Genomic DNA, 24155 nt, shown 5'->3' with positions numbered 1-24155 from the left:
CTTTCTCCACCTCTCACTAAAATTCTCAATCTCTCTCTCTCCTCTGGTATATTTCCATCGCCCTTCAAACATGCAACTGTAACCCCAATTCTAAAGAAGCCCAATCTTGACCCTAACTCCCCATCCAACTATCATCCTATCTCGCTACTGCCTTTTGCATCCAAGGTCCTAGAAAGAATTGTGTATGCGAGATTGACAGACTTCCTCGAATCAAACTCTCTGCTAGACCCGCTTCAGTCTGGTTTCCGCGCTAAGCACTCTGTGGAAACGGCACTGACCAAAGTATCCAATGATCTACTCGCTGCAAAATCTCGTGGTCACTACTCTATCCTAATTCTCCTTGACCTGTCTGCGGCTTTTGACACTGTTGATCATCAACAGCTTCTTCTCATCCTTAGCAATATCGGATTACAAGATATTGCTCACTCCTGGTGCTCCTCCTACCTCTCCCAGCGCTCTTTCAGTGTTTCTTTCTCTGGCTCTGCTTCTTCTCCCCAACTCCTCTCTGTTGGTGTCACTCAAGGTTCAGCCCTTGGTCCCCTACTGTTCTCCATCTATACTGCCTCCCTTGGTAAACTCATTAGCTCCTTTGGCTTCCAATATCATTTCTATGCAGATGACACACAAATCTACCTGTCCTCTCCTGATCTCTCCCCGTCCCTCTTGACTAGTGTCTCTGACTGCCTCTCTGCTGTTTCTAACTGGATGGCTGCCCACTTCCTTAAACTAAACTTGACCAAAACTGAAATTCTGGTCTTTCCTCCCTCAAGTGTTGTTACTCCTGTGTCTGTCTCCCTCCAAGTCAATGGTGCTACCATCAGCGCCACCACGCAGGCTCGTTGCCTAGGTGTTCTCTTTGACTCCGACCTCTCCTTCAAGCCTCATGTTCACTCTATCGCCAAATCCTGTCATTTCCATCTCAAAAACATTGCGCGCATCCGTCCCTACTTAACGCCAGATGCGACTAAGGTGTTGGTCCATTCCACTGTACTTTCTCGCCTTGACTACTGTAATCCGCTTCTCAGTGGTCTTACGTGCTCCCAACTTGCGCCGTTACAGTCTATAATGAATGCGGCGGCGAGGCTCATCTTCCTGTCCGCCCGCACCTCCCATGCTTCACCCTTCTGTCAGTCCCTACATTGGCTTCCTTTAAAATATAGAGTTCAATTTAAAATTCTGGTTCTTGCTTTCAAATGTCTACATAATGCTGCTCCCACCTATCTATCCTCCCTTATACACAAGTATGTCCCGTCTAGGCCCTTACGATCTGCTGAAGACTTACGTCTATCTTCTGTCCGTACTCCCACCCCTGATGTTCGCCTTCAAGACTTCTCGAGGGCTGCACCATTCCTGTGGAACTCACTTCCCTCCTCCGTTAGATGCTCACCCAGTCTCCACTCCTTCAAAAAATCATTAAAAACCCACTTCTTCATAAAAGCGTATCAATTAAACTCTTAATAGCTCCCAACTGATTCCTCTTCTGCAACTGTCACTAGTCTAATACTATCCCTACCTTTTGTGTCATTTTACCCCACTCCCTCTAGCATGTAAGCTCATTGAGCAGGGCCCTCAACCCCTCTGTTTCTGTGTGTCCAACTTGTCTGGTTACAACTACATGTCTGTTCGTCCACCCATTGTAAAGCGCTGCGGAATTTGACGGCGCTCTATAAATAATATAATAATAATAATAATAGGGAAACATAATCTATGGTATTAATTAGAGTTGAGCGAACCCGAACTGAAATGTTCAGGTTCGTACTGAACATTAAGTTTTTTGGACCCCGGATCCGAACATGGACATATCACTGTATGTTTGGGTTGGAGTTCGGTGTTCGGCGATTAAGGGACGCGTTTTGAAAGGCTGCAGGTCAGCCAATCAACAAGCGTTTGACTTGTGTGCCCTTAGAAGCCATCACAGCCATGCCTACTAATGGCATGGCTGTGATTGGCCAGTGCAGCATGTGACCCAGCTAGTAGGGGCATGTCTATTAAACAGTGAGCAGCCGCGCGTGGGGGGCTTTTAAACTAAAGTGGGGGACCTATTGCCCCCACCCCTGAGCGGCGGGTGGGGGCCCTAAATACCAATAAGGGGGGACCTATTGTCCCCCCTGGCCCACACCACTGTGCTGTGGGTGGGGGCCCTAAATAACAATAAGGGGGGGGACCTACTGTCCTCCCCCCCGGCCCCACCCCAAATTCTTATTTATGGCCCCCACCCACCACGCAGGGGTGGGGGCTGGGGGGCAGGACAGTAGGTCCCCCCCAAATTCTTATTTATGGCCCCACCGACCGCTCAGGGGTGGGGGCCGGGCGGAGGACAGTAGGACCCTCCCTTATTGTTATTTAGGGCCCCCATCCGCCGCACAGGGGTGGGGGCCAGGGGGGGACAGTAGGTCCGCCCCCCAAGTTCTTTTTTATGGCCCCCACCCACGGCTCAGGGGTGGGGGACGGGGGAGGACAGTAGGTCCCTCCTTATTGTTATTTAGGGCCCCCACCTGCCGCAGTAGGTCCCTCCTTATTGTTATTTAGGGCCCCCACCTGTTTGGTGGTTCTGGGGCTGAGAACGACCTCAATGTATTTTGACCTGACCACTGCAACGCTGCAGATCTAGAGTTCCAGGAGATTTGCTCCCGTTTAGGCATTCTGTCCCTCTGCGGGTCCCCTGCTGTTCCCTGAGATTTCCTGGACCGCTGAATAGATGTGCCAGGTCAGGAGGCATGTTTTGGAAGGGGTGTAGATGTATGATCATAGTCCTTTCTTGAGAAGGTGGTGGCTGGGAGACATGTTCAAGTCGTGGGTGACTGGGTGGTCTGTCATACATATGATGTTATAAAAGTGCTTTGGTGGATGGACAATAGATCCATAATGCAATAGATGACTATGTGTTGTCACTCATCAAGGCAGTCAGTGTGGCTATCTAACTGGTACACAGTCGCCTCATTTCACATCAAGCAGTGGTGAGTGTAGGTAGGTTGTGGAAGTTCCCTTTGTAAGCAAATTAAATAAATATCATTCTCATATATTCCCTTGGCCTATTGTTCTTTTCCATTGCAAAAAAAGGGGAATTGTATACATCTTGTGTGCACATATAAAGTGACTGATTGACTGAAGTGTTGAAAAGGTATCTTTATGCAGATGACACAACATCCAGAAAATTCTAACTATAATACTGTCACCATTAGTTTTGATCAGCTAATTACACATGGCACTTACATACCCACCACTATACGTGTATTAAATTTACATATTACTGCAATGGAACATGACATGAGACATTTATCAGATCAGTTCCTGTAAGATCTATTGTCACTCCTCATTCATACTCTGACACCTAGGGATTTATTCACTAAACTCTGAATACCTCCAGTCTGATTTATGAAAAATAAGCAGGTAGTATATCCAGGGGCACTGAGACACTGAGACACAAAAATCCAGACACTCATCAAGATTTATCAGTGTCCAGATTTAAATAAAAGATTCTGAATAAACTTAAATATGGTCTGGATCAAATGTCTGAAATCCAAAAGAGAATTATTGAAATATACAACCAAATGTTTGAAATCCAAAACAGAATGATCGAAATATACAACCAAATGCCCATAATCTGTAGTAATTCATCAGAATTGTCTACTATGTGACAGCAAATTTGATTCATAATTAATTTACATAATATGTAGGCAGATAGTGGCTGATTCTAATACAAAATAATGCGTTGGAAAAATCTGATATCAGCACCACTTAGATTACGAACTCCTAGGTTGAAAGGATTAACTCCATTAGTTTAAATACTTATTATGTGGTTATTGCATAAATATATATATATTTTTAAATATAAAAGTTAAACTATAGTGCCAGGAAAACAAACTTTTTTTCCTGGAACTATAGCTTCCCCATCCGTCAAGGTCCCCCATCCCTACCCCTTCTGTCACTTACCTAGGTCCAGCGCTGATGTTTCTCGGTGCTGGCTTGGGTCCGCCTTTACTCCTCACCTGCCGTCAGCCTGCGGGAGAGACCTAAAGCGCATGCATGGCAGTGGCTGCACTCCCATTACGATTTCCCCATAGGAATGCATTATTCAACGCTGGATGTTTTTATGCATGCACAGGCAAAAGTCGCCTAACCACCTGGAAATCACACCAGTGGCCTAGGGTAAAATGCGGACAGCGGTTTCCTCGGTTCTCCTGGTGAAGTCGGGGTGGGCAGCCTCTGCGTGTCAAATGGGGACCAGAACAACCCCCACTGTTCCAGGGGGGCAGGAGTGCGGAGAGTGGCTGTCTCTCTCTGGCTCGGTCCCCAGTAGGCCACAGCAGAGTATCTCGGTCGGGTCATCAGTAGGTGACACGAACACAGTAAGTTGTGGTGTGGGCACGGAAGAATCCCTCACGAAATGAGAGCCGTGAAGAGTATGTGGCTTCTGTGCAATCAGGTTTCGCACCCCAAAATCGACTCAGTGTGCAGGAGCTCATGTGAAGCATGTCTGCCCTGCATTAAATTCAGACTCTGCCCCCCACATTAAATTCAGACTACTGCACCACCCTGTCTCAAAATCCAGCAATCCATTTGTGGATATAGATCTCTTAGACCAGGACTGGGCAAATGGTAGCTCCTCATACAGTAGAACTACAATTGTGAAGATACTTTGCAAGACTTCATTGAAATAGCAGTTTTACTTTTTACCCACTCCTGTCCTAAAGTTTACACTACAAAAACATAAGGGAGGTTTAGCACTTCTGTTTATGAAAAAAATATTATATGTCATCACATCTATTGAATTGGAGCATCAATAAATATTCCAAGTATTGGGTATCTCTGGATCTTTGATCCTTCACATGGTTGGGTCTGGGAAAGAGTTTTGCAGTGACATGTGCAAATTCCTTCCATATTTGCCATTTTTCATGCATGGCACCAATTCAGCAGGCTATTTCTTACCACAGATCCCAACCCATTGCTCCATCTATAGAACAACCCCTAGTTCTTTGCAGGTGCCAGGGTGCATCCTCCAGGACAGACAAAACAATACCTTTGAGCTAAAAATGTAATGAATGGTCCTAAATCTATGGTCTCTGTTATCTGACATGACATCAGTGTTTCTTCACTCTCTAATGCACAGACAGATACAATACTAATTATCTGCTATATCTGACCAATATTACACATTCACTTACCACATTTGAATTCTTATGCAAGGTTGATAGTGCACCACTAAATTTATCACAAATATATATTTTATGCTAATGGACCACTAGCCTGAAATGGAAGGAGGAACTTTGACTATTGGGCCAAAATGATGCTATTAACAAACAAATGAATGACTTCTACATACCTTGAAGAGGTATTGCTGTTACAGGTTCCTACTTCAGTCATTTCACGTCTTGATGTTTCACGCATCATATTTGTGCTGGTGCTGGTGATGCTCTCAACAAAAAGGAAACCTTCTACATATATGAATGGAAATGTACTAAGATGATGAGCTTTTGGAAAGATATACATAAGATTTTACACAAACTTTTAAACCCCCATAATTCAGCTCGGCTGAAATACTACTGCATTTTTCTCCTTCCCCGGTTCAGTACATTGAAGCTGTTGAGTAAATTAGGCAATATGAAAGTATGCCCTCTGTCGAACTGGCAGAAAGAGAGCAGTATACCAAGTGTTGGTACTGTTGGCTAAACTACTTATCTTTCCAGAGGTGCACATGTGTCTTAACCTAAACTGATGTCCTAGGAATTATGACCAGTCCTTCCATTTACCTGTGTATGTATACTATCTGGCTTCTGCTCAAAGCCTGGTCTTTCATAGAAACATAGAATGTGATGGCAGATAAAAACCATTTGGCCCATCTAGTCTGCCCAATTTTCTAAATACTTTCATTAGTCCCTGGCCTTATCTTATAGTTAGAATAGCCTTATGCCTATCCCTCACATGCTTAAACTCCTTCACTGTGTTAACCTCTACCACTTAAGCTGGAAGGCTATTCCATGCATCCACTACCCTCTCAGTAAAGTAATACTTCCTGATATTATTTTCAAACCTTTGCCCCTCTAATTTAAGACTATGTTCTCTTGTTGTGGTAGTTTTTCTACTTTTATACATAGTCTTCTCCTTTACTGTTTTAATTCCCTTTAGGAATTTAAATGTTTCAGTCATGTCCCCCCTGCCTTGTCTTTCCTCCAAGCTAAACATGTTATACTTTAACCTTTCCTTGTAAGTTTCATCCTGCAATCCATGAACCAGTTTAGTAGCCCTTCTCTGAACTCTCTCTAAAGTATCAATATCTTTTTGGGGATACGGTCTCCAGTACTGCATACAATACTCCAAGTGACGTCTTACCAGTGTTCTGTACAATGGCATGAGCACTTCCCTCTTTCTACTGTGAATACCTCTCCCTATACAACCAAGCATTCTGCTAGTATTTCCTGCTGCTCTATTACATTGTCTGCCTACCTTTAAGTCATCTGAAATAATTACCCCATAATCCCTTTCCTCCGATGTTGAGGTTAAGACTCTATCAAATATTCTGTACTCTGCCCTTGGGTTTTTACGTCCAAAATGCATTATTTTGCACTTATCCACATTAAAGGTCAGCAGCCACAACTCTGACCATTTTTCTAGTTTACCTAAATCATTTGCAATTTGGCTTCTCTCTCCTGGAACATCAACCCTGTTACATAGCTTAGTATCATCATCAAAAAGACATACCTTACCATCAAGACCTTCTGCAATATCACTAATAAAAACAGTAAAGAGAATGGGTCCAAGTACAGATCCCTGAGGCACACCACTGGTGACAAGACCATACTTTAAATTTACTCCATTGACTACAACCCTCTGTTGCCTGTCACTCAGCCACTGCCTTACCCATTGATCAATAATGGAATCTAAACTTAAATATTGCAGTTTATTGATAAGCCTTCTATGTGCAACAGTGTCAAAAGCCTTACTGAAATCTAGGTAAGCAATGTCTACTGCACCACCCTATTTTAGTTACCCAATCAAAAAAATGAATACGATTAGTTTGGCATGATCTCCCTGAAGTAAACCCATATTGTCTCTGATCTTGAAATCCATGTGTTTTTAGATGTTCAACAATCCTATCCTTTAACATGGTTTCCCTTACTTTCCCCACTACTGAAGTAAGGCTTACTGGCCTATAGTTGCCCGACTCCTCCCTACAACCTTTCTTGTGAATGGACACAACATTCGCTAACTTCCAATCTTCTGGGACTACTCCTGTTATCAATGATTGGTTAAATAAATTTGTTAATGGTTTTGCTAGTACACCACTAAGCTCTTTTAATAGCTTTGGATGTATTACATGCGGTACCATTGACTAATTTGTCTTTACTTTTGACATTTGAAATAGAACCTCTTTCTCTTTAAACTCACATGTAACAAATTACTCATTTGTCCTTTTTCCTAACTGAGGCCCCTTTCCTTCATTTTCATCTGTAAATACTGAAAAAAATATTCATTTAGGCAGTCAGCTAGACCTTCATCCTTTTTTATATACCTTCCTTCTTTTGTTTTTAATCTAACTAATCCGTGTTTTACTTTCCTTTTCTCAGTTATGTATCTAAAAAATGATTTGTCACCCTCTTAGCCCCTTTCTGTATAATCTTATAGATCTGTCTATCTTCCTGACTCTGTTTTTTTTTTTTAATATAATTACTAAATGCTTACTTTTAGTTTTTTACTATTTTGGCCACATCTGCGGAGTACCACAGTGGTTTCTTGATTTTTTTGCTTTTACTGAGAAGCCTAAAGCAATTTTCTGTTGCCTTCAGCAGTGCAACTTTTAAATAATCCCATTCTTTTGGACTCCATTTAAACTGATCCGGTCTGATAATGACTCCTTTACACATATTCTAATTTTAGAAAAGTCTGTTTTTCTAAAATCTAAAACTTTTGTTTTTGTGTGGTGTGACTCAGTCACTGTTCTTATATTAAACCACACTCACTGATGATCACTGAATCCTAAACTTTCACCTACAGTAATATCGGATACCAAATCTCCATTTGTTAACACGAAATCTAGTATGGCCTCCTTACGAGTTGGCTCCTCATCGACTTGTTTTAGAGACAATCCCAGTAGGGAGTTTAGAATATGTGTGCTCCTGGCACAAGCAGCTATTTTTGTTTTCCAGTTCACATCAGAAGATTTAAGTCACCCATGATGATCACTTCCCCCTTCATTGTCATTTTAGCTATTTCCTCAACTAGTAGATTATCTAACTCTTCAATTTGTCCTGGGGGCCTATAAATCACACCTACACGAGTTACTGTGTGATTCTAACGTAACCCAAACGGACTCTATGTTTGCCTCACTAACTTTTATTAGGCTAGATTTTATACCATCTTTCACATACAGGGCCACCCCTCCCCCTTTCTTGCCTTCCCTGTCTTTTCTATATAAAGAGTACCCTGGTATTGCTATGTCCCAGTCATTTTTCTCATTATACCATGTCTCACTAACAGCGATTAAATCTACATTATCAGTTGCCATTATTGCCACAAGTTCATGGATCTTATTCACTTAACTGCGAGCAGTTATAGGCATGACTCTAAGCTCATAATTATGTAACACACTTGCTACAGGCACCTTCTGTCCTTGTTTTGAGGGGCAAATGGATTGATGTTTTATCACCCTTTTTGCACCCCACTCCTAGTTTAAATTCATCCTTGCAAAACCTCTGAACTGCTCACTAAGAACATTTGTTCCCTTTTGAGAAAGATGCAAACCATCTTTTTTGTACAGTTTATGTCCATTCCAAACAGAGCTACCATGAGAAATGAAGCCAAATCCTTACTCCCAACACCATTCACCAAGCCACAAGTTCCCTAATACACATCTGCCTGTCGTTCTAAGTGTTATGCACAGGCAGACTGACAGTGTGGAAGCAACCTGCTGTATATCATTAGCCAAAACACTAAAAACTTCATTTACCTCTGAAACCTCATTGCAAGCCAAGTCAAGACAAGTACATCCAATTCCCCTTCCTGCTTTGCTCACTTAACAATAATACAAATATGTCTCCAGTCTCTGTGAGCAGTAGCTCCAGGAAGACCTCTCACAAGACCACTATTGTCCAGCTCCAAACCTCTTATGATAGAATCCCCCACCAACAACTGCTTTCTATGAGGCCTCACCATAGTCTCTAAAATACCACTACAGTCGGTGCCTGAGCCTGTCTCCACAACACCACTACACTCAGTGCCTGAGCCAGTCACCACAACACCACTACCCTCCGTGCCTGAGCCAGTCTCCACAACACCACTACACTCGGTGCCTGAGCCTGTCTCCATAACACCACTACACTCAGTGCCTGAGCCAGTCTCCACAACACCACTACACTCAGTGCCTGAGCCTGTCTCTACAACACCACTACACTCAGTGCCTGAGCTTGTCTCCACAACACCACTACACTCAGTGCCTGAGCTTGTCTCCACAACACCACTACACTCAGTGCCTGAGCTTGTCTCCACAACACCACTACACTCAGTGCCTGAGCCAGTCTCCACAACACCACTACACTCAGTGCCTGAGCCAGTCTCCACAACACCACTACACTCAGGGCCTGAGCCAGTCTCCACAACACCACTACACTCGGTGCCTGAGCTTGTCTCCACAACACCACTACACTCAGTGCCTGAGCCAGTCTCCACAACACCACTACACTCAGTGCCTGAGCCAGTCTCCACAACACCACTACACTCAGTGCCTGAGCCAGTCTCCACAACACCACTACCCTCAGTACCTGAGCCAGTCTCCACAACACCACTACACTCAGTGCCTGAGCCTGTCTCCATAACACCACTACACTCAGTGCCTGAGCCAGTCTCCACAACACCACTACACTCGGTGCCTGAGCCTGTCTCCAGCTCTCTCTCTTCTACCTACCTATTCAGCCTCCCCTTTGTTTTCTCTTTCCCAATTATCTTTTTACTATGTTTGAAATACAAACGGCAATGGACATAAAAAAAAAGTTTGTGTCTTTCCTTTTCCATTATCATTTGTTTACTTTAATTCCATATTTCATTAGCACTGAGCATGCAGTCTCCTGGCACCAATTATGTTCTGCAACACAAGCGTTCCCTTATACTATGTTCATAAAGTGTAAACTACCATAATACGCATGTCATACTGCTAGCCATAATTGCCCCTTGATACTGGAGTTTTTATATCTTCTCTAGAAATGCTTGTAAAACGTCTTCTCACACGTCGTTATCTTACTACACTTTAGTATTTTCTATTTCTTTCCTAACAAGCAACTGATCTAAAACGAAATATGTAAAAAGATATAAAAATGTGAATGTGAATTCGTTTTCTAGGCTGTATGGTTAAAAGATGTGCTTTTTGTGTGTCTTTGTAGAAAGTGCTAAGGAAGCTTTAAGTAAAACTACGGTTGTCGGGCAGCTGGTAAAACAGCTGAAGAAAGCAGAAAGCCATGAAAGAATTGAAATTATCATCGAGGTTCTCCAGATGCTGGCAGAGAATGGTATGTTTGCATAGCAGTCATTTCAGTGTAACTAACGCTCCAGCTTTAAAGCTCACGGTCTATGTAATGAGCACAGAAATGAAACTAGCTGTTGTGGGTCTTTCAGGAAACCATGTGCATCAGAACAGAACAGAGTGGGATGGATAGATGAATACAATTTTGAGCTTTATGGAGGAATCATTTTATGGGGAATTTGCAGAATAGAATATAATGGTTAAATTGCACAGGGTTTCTCTTATGGTCTTGATCTTGGCCACCATTGTAAAAGCAGCAAAGGCAACACTAAAGTCACTTTAAAAGCTACTGTGGTGTCAGGGCGTTTAAATATTATTATTATAACAATTATGATTTTTTTTTTATTTTTTTTAGCAAATAAGTACAACTAACATAATAATAATCAACAGTTCTACAGGTATGCTGATGCTTAAAAAAAGAAAAAAGAAAAATAAAGTATAATAATAATGCACTCCAATGTTTTAGAACTGCGTGTAGTGTTGTAAAAATGTTGTGATGTAATTTTAAAGTGTTCCAGTAGTGGAATAATAATGAGTTCCAATGGATAAATAAGGAGACCAGTATTACTACAGGAGTTTCCAAAGCCTCTGCATTAAGTACCAATGTTGCTTTCCTGGTCTTCCTAATTTCATAGGACCAACTGAGCGGACAAACACAAATTACTGGCAAATAAAAAAGGTATCTTCAATTTTGTCACTAGATCACCCTAATATTTCAGTCCACCACAATTGAAGAAAATGTGATGAGTTGCTCACAAGTAATGTTAAACGACTTTATAGTTACAAGATGAGATACAGAATGCAAATTATAACAGCCACGATTAATAGCACAAATCCTTTATTAGAACAACTAAAATAATCAATACATAAAAAGATCAAGCAGCAACAAAAGGTAAACAGTAAACCTCACAATAATTACCCAAATATCACAAGCCTCAAGACAGAAACACGAGCCACCAATCCCCCCCAACGTTTCAGCACCTACTGGCTGCCTTTATCAAGGGTGTCACAGACACAGGCTGTCTAGAGGCTTGTGATATGTGGGTAATTATTGTGAGGTTTACTGTTTGCCTTATGTTGCAGCTTGATCTTTTTATGTATTGATTATTTTAGGATTTGTACTATTAATCGTGGCTGTTATAATGTGCATTCTGTATCTTGTATATATTGATTTTTTTTTAGGCATATTAGGGAGGGCCTATATGGTTTGCTGTTGTATACATATTTTGTCTCTCCATGTATTTTGTGTCATTAAACGACTTTATAGTAAAACATGGCACTGATAAAAACAGGCAATGCACCCATGTGCTTAAAGGGAAACTATAATGAAAAAGATCTCAGGCACTCACTGTAATTGGTTCCAGGCAGATTTATTACAATGTTTCGACCTATACAGGTCTTTATCAAGCTTGATAAAGACCTGTATAGGTCGAAACATTGTAATAAATCTGCCTGGAACCAATTACAGTGAGTGCCTGAGATCTTTTTCATTACTACGTATTTCTTGGAGTTTGCTGACCTTTGCTCAGTAGCACCCTGTGTTATTATATTGCTATAGTCACCAGAACTACTACAGCTTAATGTAGTGGTTCTCGGGCATATAGCCTGTGCCTGGAGGATTAGCACAGGGACAGATTTACCTGGCATGCTTCTCCAAGGCCAGTATATATTATATATTATATATATATACACACACACACACACACACACACTTGGAGTATTCGATTACATGCATTCATGCATTTACAGGATTAGTTTGGGGGTCTGATTAATTGGTGAATGTGACTAGGTAGGTGGATGGATACGTAGGACAGAGCTGGGAGAGGGGTGTGTTTGTGTGTGGAGGCTGCGTGTGGGGTTGCTTATAGGGGTATATGGGGAATAGGGGTTTTAGTTGGTAGTTAGTGGTTATAGCGGGGATATAGGGGGTGTAGTGGAAAAATAGTGGCTGTAGTTGGAGGATTAGGGCTATAGTGATGGGATAGTGTCTAAGGTGGGGGGGGGATAGTTGCTTTGGTGGGGAGATAGTGAGTCAACAGTTTAGTAGTAGGGAGCATAGTGGGTCAGGGTGAATCCAGTTCTCAGGAGGTCTGCTGGCACCCCCAGTGGTTGCAGACAGCTCCTTCTGGCCTGTGTCAGGAAATGTATCCAAGCTTTTCTTCACTTACCTGCAGCAACTCTCTAATATAGTACAGGCGAGGTAGAGATTCTCTCCCTCTATTTAGCACCAAACCTGCAGGTGCCGGCCGGGGAAATCTCCCCTGTTGACATAAGCCACACACTGCAAAAGAATGGCTGTGATCCCGCTCCTGCCTGCAGCCATGAAGCTATGGCCTCTTTGGCCTTGTGGCAAATCCACCCCTGAGTATGAAAATGGTAATGTTGACTGAATTCTTCTCTATGAGGAGATGCTGACAGATGGAGCAATGTGATTTGCAGATCTTGCACACCAGCCTCCCAATGCTTCCCTGTGTGGTAGAATTGAATTGGCCGAGATCATGAAGAATGATGATTTTGTCCAATGAGTTGGGGCAACCGCTGTGAGATAGTCACAGTGAGGGCAAAATGGTACACAAAAACAATTTATTTAAGTGCACATCCAAAAAGAAGAACACTATAGGTTTAGAAATACTTGTTTGTATTCCTAACACTATATGTATTTTCATATAGTTACTGTCTTTTATTAATTCTTTAGATGCTCTAAAGCTCCAGCTGGTGGACTCCTGCGTGCAGGAGATACTATGTAGCATACTTCAACGATTACAGGAAAGCTCACAGGCAGAGGATATGTGCACAATGAAATCGTCATCGGACCTTATTGTATCTCTGCTTCTCGGTGGTAAGCCTTGAAACACACACATTACTGTTTGCTATTGAATGGACAAGATTATAAGGGATTATGCTGAATTATATATTGCTGATTGAGAATATATGCTACCATTTATGATAGTCATATGTGTATTTTATTATACATTTCTTATTTAAGATATTCCAGATGGCAAAGGGTTACAACAAGAAAAATATTTGGATACTGTTAACATAAAAATATTGAACAATCTCAACACACGTAAGATTGAAGTGCGTGCCAAAAAACATTCCTGGCCAGGCTCTGCAATGATACTGATTATATAAAAGGTAGACAAAGGAAAAGCAGACAAATTAGAAAAAAATAAAGCATAAATGGATCTTGGAAAAGTATGTAGTGCCAATTTGGCAGCTACCCCAAAACTCCAGAGTGAAAGAGGATCCATTTTGGTCAAGGTTCTGTTTGGGAGTCTTGCCATGGCAACCAATGCTTAAATTTATATTATAAACGTTAACTATGCATAATTGTACTTTAGATCTATATCTCATCTAACTGCTAATTTTACATGCAAATTTATGCAGTTTACATTTTTTTAGAATAAAACTTGTGATTATTCCAACCAGAATAGCAATTCTCACTTCATTCCAGTCGGAATTTGGTCAACCCAACTGAACTGGCAACAATCGGCCAATGACATTCGGTGTCTGATTTAAAAATCAGTGCTTTTTACATCTGAACCTTATACAAAGTATAGGATTTGTAATATGTAGAAAGCACACATTTTAAACTAATAAAGGACTGAATGCATCATACAGGATGACCCTTTCACAAATTATTGTTCACTTTATATCAAGTGAACAATAAAATGAAGTAATATATTTGCCTTCTAGCAGTGCTAGCAACCATCGGGCAAATAAAAACATATAGCAGTCCAAGATTTAGACCCTGCACTACTGAGCACTTTCTAAATGAGAAAATATTAGCAGAACACGGATTTGAAGCAAGTAATGCATAGCTAAAACACACACACATATAAATATATATATATATATATATATAAAATAAACAAGCACTTTTGTATGTAAATTGCTTTGCAATTTGGCCTAAATCCCCATGTACATTTAAACAAAATGGAGGCTCTTTAGTTTTATTCCAATGGCCATTTGAATACAAGCTCACCTGCCGCGTCAAGGCAAGCCTCAATAGGTGAGTTCCTACACTAGCCATTAGATATGCTGATATCAGCCAGGAATCTCCAGTGAGACAGGGAGGGGTATTTCATAAACCCTTTCACATTTAACCCTTTAGAGGGCTTCTACACATACAATAAACTTTGCTGGTATCAGACAAAGTGTAAACATCTCGAATGAGACAGGAAGGGGTGTTTTATAAACCCCTACATACTTATTAACCCTGAATAGGGATATAACACATACGAATCACCTTGCTGGTATCAGCTAAAAAGCAAATTTATCTGTTTCTTGCTGTTATCAGCTAAAAGGCAAATTTCTTTAGAAAAATATTGAGTAATAAAAAGCTTTAAAGGTGTACTTTATCTTGCAATATTTTACACAGTGTTAGGCAGCAAAATTTACAGGGCCTGTAACCCTTACACTGCCATGTATACCATTATATTATTATATCATGCTCAACCATGTTATAATGTATTTATGTAAACATCTTTGTATGTTTTAGAGAGGAGGGTTCCCCTCATATAACGCACATTGTCTTAGATTTATTTTTAACTTTTATTTAACAATTGCATATATGCCGATTACACCGGCCATACAGGGTCTGCACCCCATCGATATTTTATTCCTCAGATTATGCTAGTTCAACCTTAATCAGGTGACACAGAACTGTCGTCCTTTGCAATTTATCTGGCCTCAGAAATTCAACATCTTTAAAGCTATGCCATGATAATGGTCTGGCTACCGTTGAATTGACCGGTCAAAGTTGAATAACCAAGTGTCAAACAAAAGCAGAAGACACCGTTATGCGTGATTAACTGATCCAGACTACAAGCCTGACCAAAACCACAAAACCCCACACAACTGGAGTCTACAGTTGTGGTAACAAGGAATAAAAAAAAAACAAATCAAAGAAATCTCCTTCAATATTTTAATATACTATTACAATTTTAATAGAACACAGTAAATGAGAGATGCATTAGTGATAAAACTTTTTACAACCCAAGAGGGTTCATTCACTTAAAGCTGAATCATCTGAAATGGGGAGTTAGTACTGTGGCACTTAAATTACCACTGGGTCTATGGTCAATTTAACCACTTAAGTGCCTGTCAGTAAGAGGACAGACTGGCTGCTAAGAATATCAGTCAGTTCCTGTGGAAGAGAGTAAACACACACCCCGCTGTGGTGCAAGGTGAAAAATGCACCGTTATGTGGTTCATTGATGGGGGTGGTCAATATGAGGACAAAGGGTGAATACACAGTAGTGCCTCCCAGAAAGAAAAAAAAAACACTAATCTGGTCCGTACCATGGCCATTTTCCCTTTGTGACCCATGCACAAGCCTTCTATCATTAAAACATGCTCTGGGTCCAAGCCTCCTTTTCTGGGAAAAAGGTTACTGCCTTGCATCCCCTCAGTGTAACCTGTTAGATTATTTAACAAGGGTCCACATAATAATCCCCTGCATTTCTTTGTATAGACTATTTAGGGGTCTCATTTAGGTATGGCTTGGGGACTGTCCCCCCTTTGTTTAATTTGACACGACTGTTTAGAATGTCTCTGCCCCATCCTAATCTAAGGAGGGTGCGTTGACACTAAATAGTTATACATAGATGTCTATAACTTTGTATGTTTGTTATTCTGTACTTTGGCACTAATAAAGGTTGGCCAGTAGGATCAACTTTGAATTACCTTAGGAATTCATGGTCCAGAGCTGTGTTGCTGAAAAGTTGAGACTATATAAAAGTGTGTAATTAATATAGTTATTTTCTATTAAAAAAATGTTTTAAAAAGTCTGCTGGCCTGTTAGAGCGCTTAACCACTTTGGCCTGTGAGTCAAAACAGTGTCTTTGTAAAAAGACGGTGTTGCTAAATGTCTTGGGAAAGGGGACAGATTCTGCTACTCTAGTGGGTAGAGAGCAAGACCGTAATCTGAAGCATTACTTTGTCCCAAATGGTCCCTGCTGATGTTGAAGGGATAGTCATCCCTACTCCCATTTAAACGTAAAAGCTACACTATAGTAATACATGGTAAACAAATATAATTTCACTCAAGATCATTAAAATTGTGAATGAAATATATATTCAAAATTGGCTATGTTAAAATATATTGTTTATAATTGTATTCTAGTAAATATCATAACTCTATGATACTGATACTTATATTTATTATATTTTCAGATGAGTCAATGCAAAAACTCTTTGACAGTGGGAGAGGCATAGTGTACCAGAATATTCCTTCTTGGTTAACCTCACAACACACCCTTCTTCAGATGACTGGAGCACTAGCCATTGCTAATTTCGCTAGAAATGGTAAATATGACAACACCACCTTTTGTGATCACTTGTTGCAGTATCACCCATCTAATCAGCAAGCTTGAATTGTACTCAGACTAATTGTTCAGAAATGTTTTGGTAGAGCAAACACTTCAGAAGTGCAATAGTTCATAAGATCTGGATCAATATTATGGCTCAATGCTGCAACATATAGTCTGGTAAAAGTCCAGTGTAAAATGTTATAATCAAATGTGGAAAATCAATGGAAAAATCAGCATTGTGTCATATACTTACAATATATATTATATATATTATACAAATGCCTGAAACATTGTGGAAACTGCAGTGTATTATGGAAAACGAATACTTTAAAAATATGAATATATTGGAGATTGTTGGTTAACTCTAGGGCATACAAAACAACGATGAAAGAAGTGTTGGTGCTTCTTATAGGTATATAGTGTGCACGGTGGTATATTAAAAAGTGTTTCCCAACACCTGTGACAGAGATAATATAAAACGACAGGAAATTATGCATCAAAGTGTTAATTACTTTTAAATCAGGAACCCATTAGTCTCCAATAACGATAACTGAATCTCAGGGGCAAAAAGTATCTAAAAAGATAACACAATACATTTAGCACAAAAACAAATAGTAATAGGGTAAAATAAAACTCACAAGCTGAAGAGCAATGTCAGGTGCTATATTGTGTGCCACGGGTACCTATCCAGGCTGCAAGGATCCCAAATCAAGGAAGCCAGCAGGTATCTGGTGAATAAGGAATTTACTTAGTATATTTTAGGACATAGTTATAGAAATAAAGGTATTGGAAATTGATAGAATACATCTAATTATTTAGCATCAGGCTTCAGTTTTTAATGAATATGACTTTTTTTTTCTAAATTGCAACTGCAACCGTGTTTACAGGGACAGATTCTCCATAAGGCCTTGGTCAGGATTCTCCAGGGGCCTTGGTCAGTATCCTCTGTAGTTCAGTCAGCCTCATATGCTTTTGAAACAGTGTTGCAGGGACAGTTATAGATGGTGTAAAACTCAATGCTGTCCCAGCTCCTCCAGTGTCGGGGTGTGAAGCTGGACAGGAAGTGGAAGGGATCACTTCCTATTCTGCCACTAATAACCTCTCACACGGGAATGTATTACAGGAGGAGCATTCAGTGATCCACACTATGTAACAGCTCCTACAGTTCTACAATAAATAATAGATAACAAATAAATAACAAACTTTGCAAATCACATTTAAACCCTCATATTCAGAACACCCCTTTTCTCAAACACCTAACTAGATATCATAATTCATTTTAGAGGGAACATTGCCACAACCTGCAGCACTGCCAATTCAGGGCAAACTATAAAATTCACTTTGAATTCAAAACAATTGACACTTTGGCAATTACTCTGATAGTGTTGTAGCACTATAAAGGCAACCCTGGGATGTTTGTTGGGATGTCACTGAAAGAAAAAACACATAGAAGTGGTCTGAATGCAGTGCCCTGCTATGTTAAGACAATAAAAGTAAAATAGGTCGCGCCACAATAAACTGTGAAATAATATAGACTGCAGTAGTGTACTTACATGTATTAAACAGAGCAAAATTTTACAATAGTCCTGATACTGAGTGGACCGGTAGAGAGTCAAATTAACCTGAAGGATAAAAGAAAATAAAAATAAAATAGGTCGCGCCACAATAAATTATTATTTTTTTTGATGGTTTTTTGATGGTTTGTGAGGTTGCAGCCCTACACTCATCTTAGCTTCAAGTTGATCATATAGCGCTGATCCAACATTCATCCGTTTCCCTGCTATATTAACCCTGCAATGTTAATTTTTTTTTGCAGTTTTGTAGGACTGATAATGTTTTCACTGTAGAGTCTTCTTGACAGTCAGTAGAGGTGCTTCCCATGTAAGAACCAAGTCAGAATCGGTTCTAAATCAAATATTACTCAGAGAGCATTTGATTGGCACAATTTACCACAAATAATCTCTAGCCTCAAATCTTGACAATCTCAGACAGGGAGGTGGGGTGTGGCAGCAAGACCAGCGTGGTAAGAGATTAAAGGTAATTGAAATTCATCTTTTAAACCCTTATGGGGGGGACATATCAAACTTAGTAGGGTAAAAATATAAAGTTTGGAATACATATTTGTATTCTTAACACTAAGTGTTCCTTTAACCCTAGTCCTTTTAGATTTATTTGTCATGAATTACAGCAATGAGAATATACTTTGATGGAGGTTCTGTAGTTTCAGCAGCTAAAGCAAGGTCTTTCTTCAGTGGTTGCCAACCAAGTCCTCAAGTAACGCCTAACAGTCCAGAATTTAGGCATTACCCAGTTGTGTCTAAGGTGTTTTTAGAAGAAAAAAAAAACACTTTAGACACAAGGTAATTCCACATCCTGGACTAGTAGAGGGTACTTGAGGACTGGGTTGGGAATCCCTGATCTAGAGCATGGTTTAATGGATCCTTAAGATCTGTCTGAAGAAAGTAATCTTTAAGGTGCCTGTGTTCCACTGTGCCCACTCCATTTGGTCTGTGGAAGATTGAGTACACAAGGAAATCATTACACATATTGCATTGAATGTTTCTCAATTTTAATATTGTTCCATGATTTGTTTGGGTGATCCGACAAAAGATTGGATGGAGAATAGAAGAATGCTCCTCTGTTGCAATGGAGGCAGTTGGCTCTTCTGAAATCTATTAGAAAAAAAAACAAAAAAAAAAACTAATTTAGATAATATGGAAATTGATGGCTACAATATGTTCCTCCTGCGCCGCGGGGAAGCTTTTTGGTTTCATGCTGAGGTTGAATAGGCTGAATATTGTGAAATCTCAATAACCTTTAATGTTGGGTGTGCTGTAATATTGATGCTTCAGTTCACCTTCTTGGGTGTCTCAAATAATAGAAATTGCATATTATTGCAGGATATATAAAGAGACAAAGTATTCCCTATTTGTCTCAGTATATCTCTTGACTGTGTTGGAATTTCACTGAATTCTATCTTTATGAAATACTCTTGTATGGTGGTGGGGGGTTACAGTGCCACTTTAATTGTTTAACTGTATGTGCAATTCCCTTAGCCAGAAATCTGCTTCTATACCTGAATAATGTTTATTATAGGATCAAAACATGTAAAAGATAAACTACAAATGTAGGCTGGGGAGTTGTGCCACAGCACGGTATACATCATGACATAGGGTATGCGGCCTTATGGAAGAAGTGTCATCCCTGAATCCGATGTGCCTGATGCCTTTAAATAGCTCTTCTCAGGTTTTCCTAGTTAGTTGAGAAATATATCACAAAGCCATATATCACAAACTGAAAACAAACTCTCTGTGTTGTAAGGACATAATGTAAAGGCCCATATACCAGTTTGATAATCATGGTGTATTGCACTTTCTCCATAGACAGTAACTGTGTGCGAATGGTGCAACTCGGAGTGGTACACCAACTGTTAGATCTGTTGGAGCTACATGTAGAGAATGGTGATGTTGCTGTTCAACATGCGGCACTCAGCGCTCTCCGGAACCTTGCGATACCAGGTAAGAAAACACAACAGTAAGGATTCTCCCAGATCATTAGAATATCTTTATATAGAATATCTTTATGCATTAATAGCATATTGTAGAAGGCATAATTATTTATTTTACTTCAATCACTGCATTATTGAGGTTCTTTAAATCAGAGATTGTATTGTGTACAGCTTGCAGCCAGTGCCCACAAGTACATAGATGATTCTAGGCTCATTTGTAAAGACCAGTATCAGCTATCAATCAGCCCTGTAGATAGCAGGTCGACATGGTGTACCACTGCTGGAGGCATGTCCTCCTTGAGGTGTCTGCTTGGAGTGGGGCTGCAGATTTCAGGGCAGAAGTGAGGGTAGTGTTATACAAGGAGATAACCAGAGAGGGACACAAGAAGGTAGGGATGGATGAACGTTCAGATTGGATATCAGCTGAGAGTTGCTGGAGGACAAGAGAATTCAGGTTCCTTCTGAGTTGAGGGGGGTTAGGCTGAGAATATTGGTTGAGGGGCCCTCAAGAACAAATGATAGGAAGTGGCTGTCTGAGAGAGGAAACAGAATCTAGGAAACGTTATTTCTGGCTGTCAGGTAGGGCAAATTGATGTTTTTCCCCCACTGAGTCCTAAAATGCCTGCATCCAAGTACACATACAGGAGAAAGAGGGCATTTCATTGATTTGTCAGGAAGGAATCAGAGCATCATTACCAGTGTCAGACACTGTATGCATAAATGTGCAAGTGTTTGTCACTGTATGCATATTTGTAAACTTGTGCATTTGTATGTGTCCACCTTTTAAAAGACCCTTTCAGGGGTTGAAATGCTGTGGAGTCTTACTTGTCCAAATAAATATATTTGAAGATGCTTGGAGTGTCTGGATCTTCTTTCTACCACTTATATCTACTCCCTGGGGCTGGTGCTGGCCCATGGTCCAGTTTAGCACCCTAATCTTCATGTGATTCATGTGAGTCCGATCAGTTTTTTTTCTCTTTTTTGCACCTTTTAAAATGCTCATAAAATTCAGCAGTGCCCCTCCAGAGTTTGGGCTGTTGGTTAACCATAGGTAAAATAAATAAATAAATAAATTTTGTAAAAGACTATCAACGTTTCAGTCCTGCATAGCATCAAAGATGGTGTTTTATCCTGATGAAAGTCCTCTATGCAGGACTGAAACGTTGATCGTCTTTTACATTTTTGTATTAATACATTTTAGACTTTTAATCCGTGATGCTGCTGCATACTTTGGACAAATGGATAATACTAGCCATGGCATGCTAGCACCCGACTTCTAAAGGGACTTTTAAGCTTGAGTGCAGGAGGATTCTGTGTTTTATATATATATATATATATATATATATATATATATATATATATATATATATATATATACACACACACACAGTTGCAAGAAAAAGTATGTGAACCCTTTGGAATGATATGGGTTTCTGCACAAATTGGTCATAAAATGTGATCTGATCATCATCTAAGTCACAACAATAGACAATCACAGTCTGCTTAAACTAATAACACACAAATAATGAAATGTTGCCATGTTTTTATTGAACAGACCATGTAAACATTCACAGTGCAGGTGGAAAAAGTATGTGAACCCCTAGACTAATGACATCTCCAAGAGCTAATTGGAGTGAGATGTCAGCCAATTGGAGTCCAATCAATGAGATGAGATTGGAGGTGGTGGATACAGCTGCCCTGCCCTATAAAAAACACACACCAGTTCTGGGTTTGCTTTTCACAAGAAGCATTGCCTGATGTGAATGATGCCTCGCACAAAAGAGCTCTCAGAAGACCTACGATTAAGGATTGTAGACTTGCATAAAGCTGGAAAGGGTTATAAAAGTATATCCAAAAGCCTTGATTTTCATCAGTCCATGGTAAGACAAATTGTCTATAAATGGAGAAAGTTCAGCACTGCTGCTACTCTCCCTAGGAGTGTCCGTCCTGTAAAGATGACTGCAAGAGCACAGCGCAGACTGCTCAATGAGGTGAAGAAGAATCCTAGAGTGTCAGCTAAAGACTTACAAAAGTCACTGGCAAATGCCAACATCCCTGTTAGCGAATCTACAATACGTAAAACACTAAACAAGAATGGATTTTATGGGAGGATACCACAGAAGAAGCCACTGCTGTCCAAACAAAACATTGCTGCACGTTTACAGTTTGCACAAGAGCACGTGGATATTCCACAGCAGTACTGGCAAAATATTCTGTGGACAGATTAAACCAAAGTTGAGTTGTTTGGAAGAAACACACAACACTATGTGTGGCGAAAAAGAGGCACAGCACACCAACATCAAAACCTCATCCCAACTGTGAATTATTGTGGTGGGGGCATCATGGTTTGGGGCTGCTTTGCTGCGTCAGGGACTGGACGGATTGCTATCATCGAAGAAAAAATGAATTCCCAAGTTTATCAAGACATTTTGCAGGAGAACTTAAAGGACCACTCTAGTGCCAGGAAAGCATACTCGTTTTCCTGGCACTAGAGTGCCCTGAGGGTGCCCCCACCCTCAGGGACCCCCTCCCGCCGGGCTCTGGAAAGGGGAAAAGGGGTAAAACTTACCTTTTTCCAGCGCTGGGCGGGGAGCTCTCCTCCTCCTCTCCGCCTCCGTTCCTCCCCGTCGGCTGAATGCGCACGCGCGGCAAGAGCTGCGCGCGCATTCAGCCAGTCACATAGGAAAGCATTCATAATGCTTTCCTATGGACGCTTGCGTGCTCTCACTGTGATTTTCACAGTGAGAATCACGCAAGCGCCTCTAGCGGCTGTCAGTGAGACAGCCACTAGAGGAAATAGGGGAAGGCTTAACTAATTGATAAACATAGCAGTTTCTCTGAAACTGCTATGTTTATAAAACAATTAGTTAACCCTAGCTGGACCTGGCACCCAGACCACTTCATTAAGCTGAAGTGGTCTGGGTGCCTAGAGTGGTCCTTTAAGGCCATCTGTCTATCAGCTGAAGCTCAACCGAAGATGGGTGTTGCAACAGGACAATGACCCAAAGCATAGAAGTAAATCAACAACAGAATGGCTTAAACAGAAGAAAATACGCCTTCTGAAGTGGCCCAGTCAGAGTCCTGACCTCAACCCGATTGAGATGCTGTGGCATGACCTCAAGAAAGCGTTTCACACCAGACATCCCAAGAATATTGCTGAACTGAAACAGTTCTGTAAAGAGGAATGATCAAGAATTACTCCTAACCGTTGTGCACATCTGATCTGTAACTACAGGAAACATTTGGTTGAAGTTATTGCTGTCAAAGGAGGTTCAACCAGTTATTAAATCCAAGGGTTCACATACTTTTTGCACCTGCACTGTGAATGTTTACATGGTGTGTTCAATAAAAACATGGCAACATTTCATTATTTGTGTGTTATTAGTTTAAGCAGACTGTGATTGTCTATTGTTGTGGCTTAGATGATGATCAGATCACATTTTATGACCAATTTGTGCTGAAATCCATATCATTCCAAAGGGTTCACATACCGGTACTTTCCCTTGCAACTGTATATATATCTATATATATATATATATATATATATGATGAGTGTGTAGTAAGGTACCATTAGACTTGGCTGGTTTTCTGTCTCTTGGATCCTTATGCCACCATTTCACTATATTAAAACCGATGACAATAATGTAAAAGTCCATTATGAGACTATCACTGGAGAATATACCGACATCTTAAATTGCTTAGATTGCGAATTAGCATATTCAGTAGATTTGCATATTGCTAATTCTGCAGGCAGGAGAGATATGTTCTGTTAATTAATGTCTTCAACACCCTTTTATAAATTATTAGTATTTTATTATTTATA

The 24155-nt window shown here is 40.5% G+C and overlaps 1 protein-coding gene across 4 annotated transcripts in view; it reads left to right on the top strand.

Annotated features, from left to right (window-relative positions):
* Nucleotides 1-24155, top strand: part of LOC134575744 (rap1 GTPase-GDP dissociation stimulator 1-like) — a 195030-nt gene that overhangs the window by 148720 nt on the left and 22155 nt on the right. For all 4 annotated transcript variants that reach the window (XM_063435133.1, XM_063435135.1, XM_063435132.1 and 1 more), the window contains 4 exons: nucleotides 10371-10496; nucleotides 13206-13349; nucleotides 16688-16819; nucleotides 20208-20342. In XM_063435133.1, the coding sequence (XP_063291203.1) occupies nucleotides 10371-10496; nucleotides 13206-13349; nucleotides 16688-16819; nucleotides 20208-20342 (537 nt within the window). The remainder of the gene's footprint in view (nucleotides 1-10370; nucleotides 10497-13205; nucleotides 13350-16687; nucleotides 16820-20207; nucleotides 20343-24155) is intronic.

The sequence above is a fragment of the Pelobates fuscus genome, chromosome 10, assembly GCF_036172605.1.
Source record: "Pelobates fuscus isolate aPelFus1 chromosome 10, aPelFus1.pri, whole genome shotgun sequence".
NCBI classification, from domain to species: Eukaryota; Metazoa; Chordata; class Amphibia; order Anura; family Pelobatidae; genus Pelobates; species Pelobates fuscus.
The sequence above is the reverse complement of the archived record's forward strand: the minus strand, read 5'-3'. Positions and strand labels throughout refer to the sequence as shown.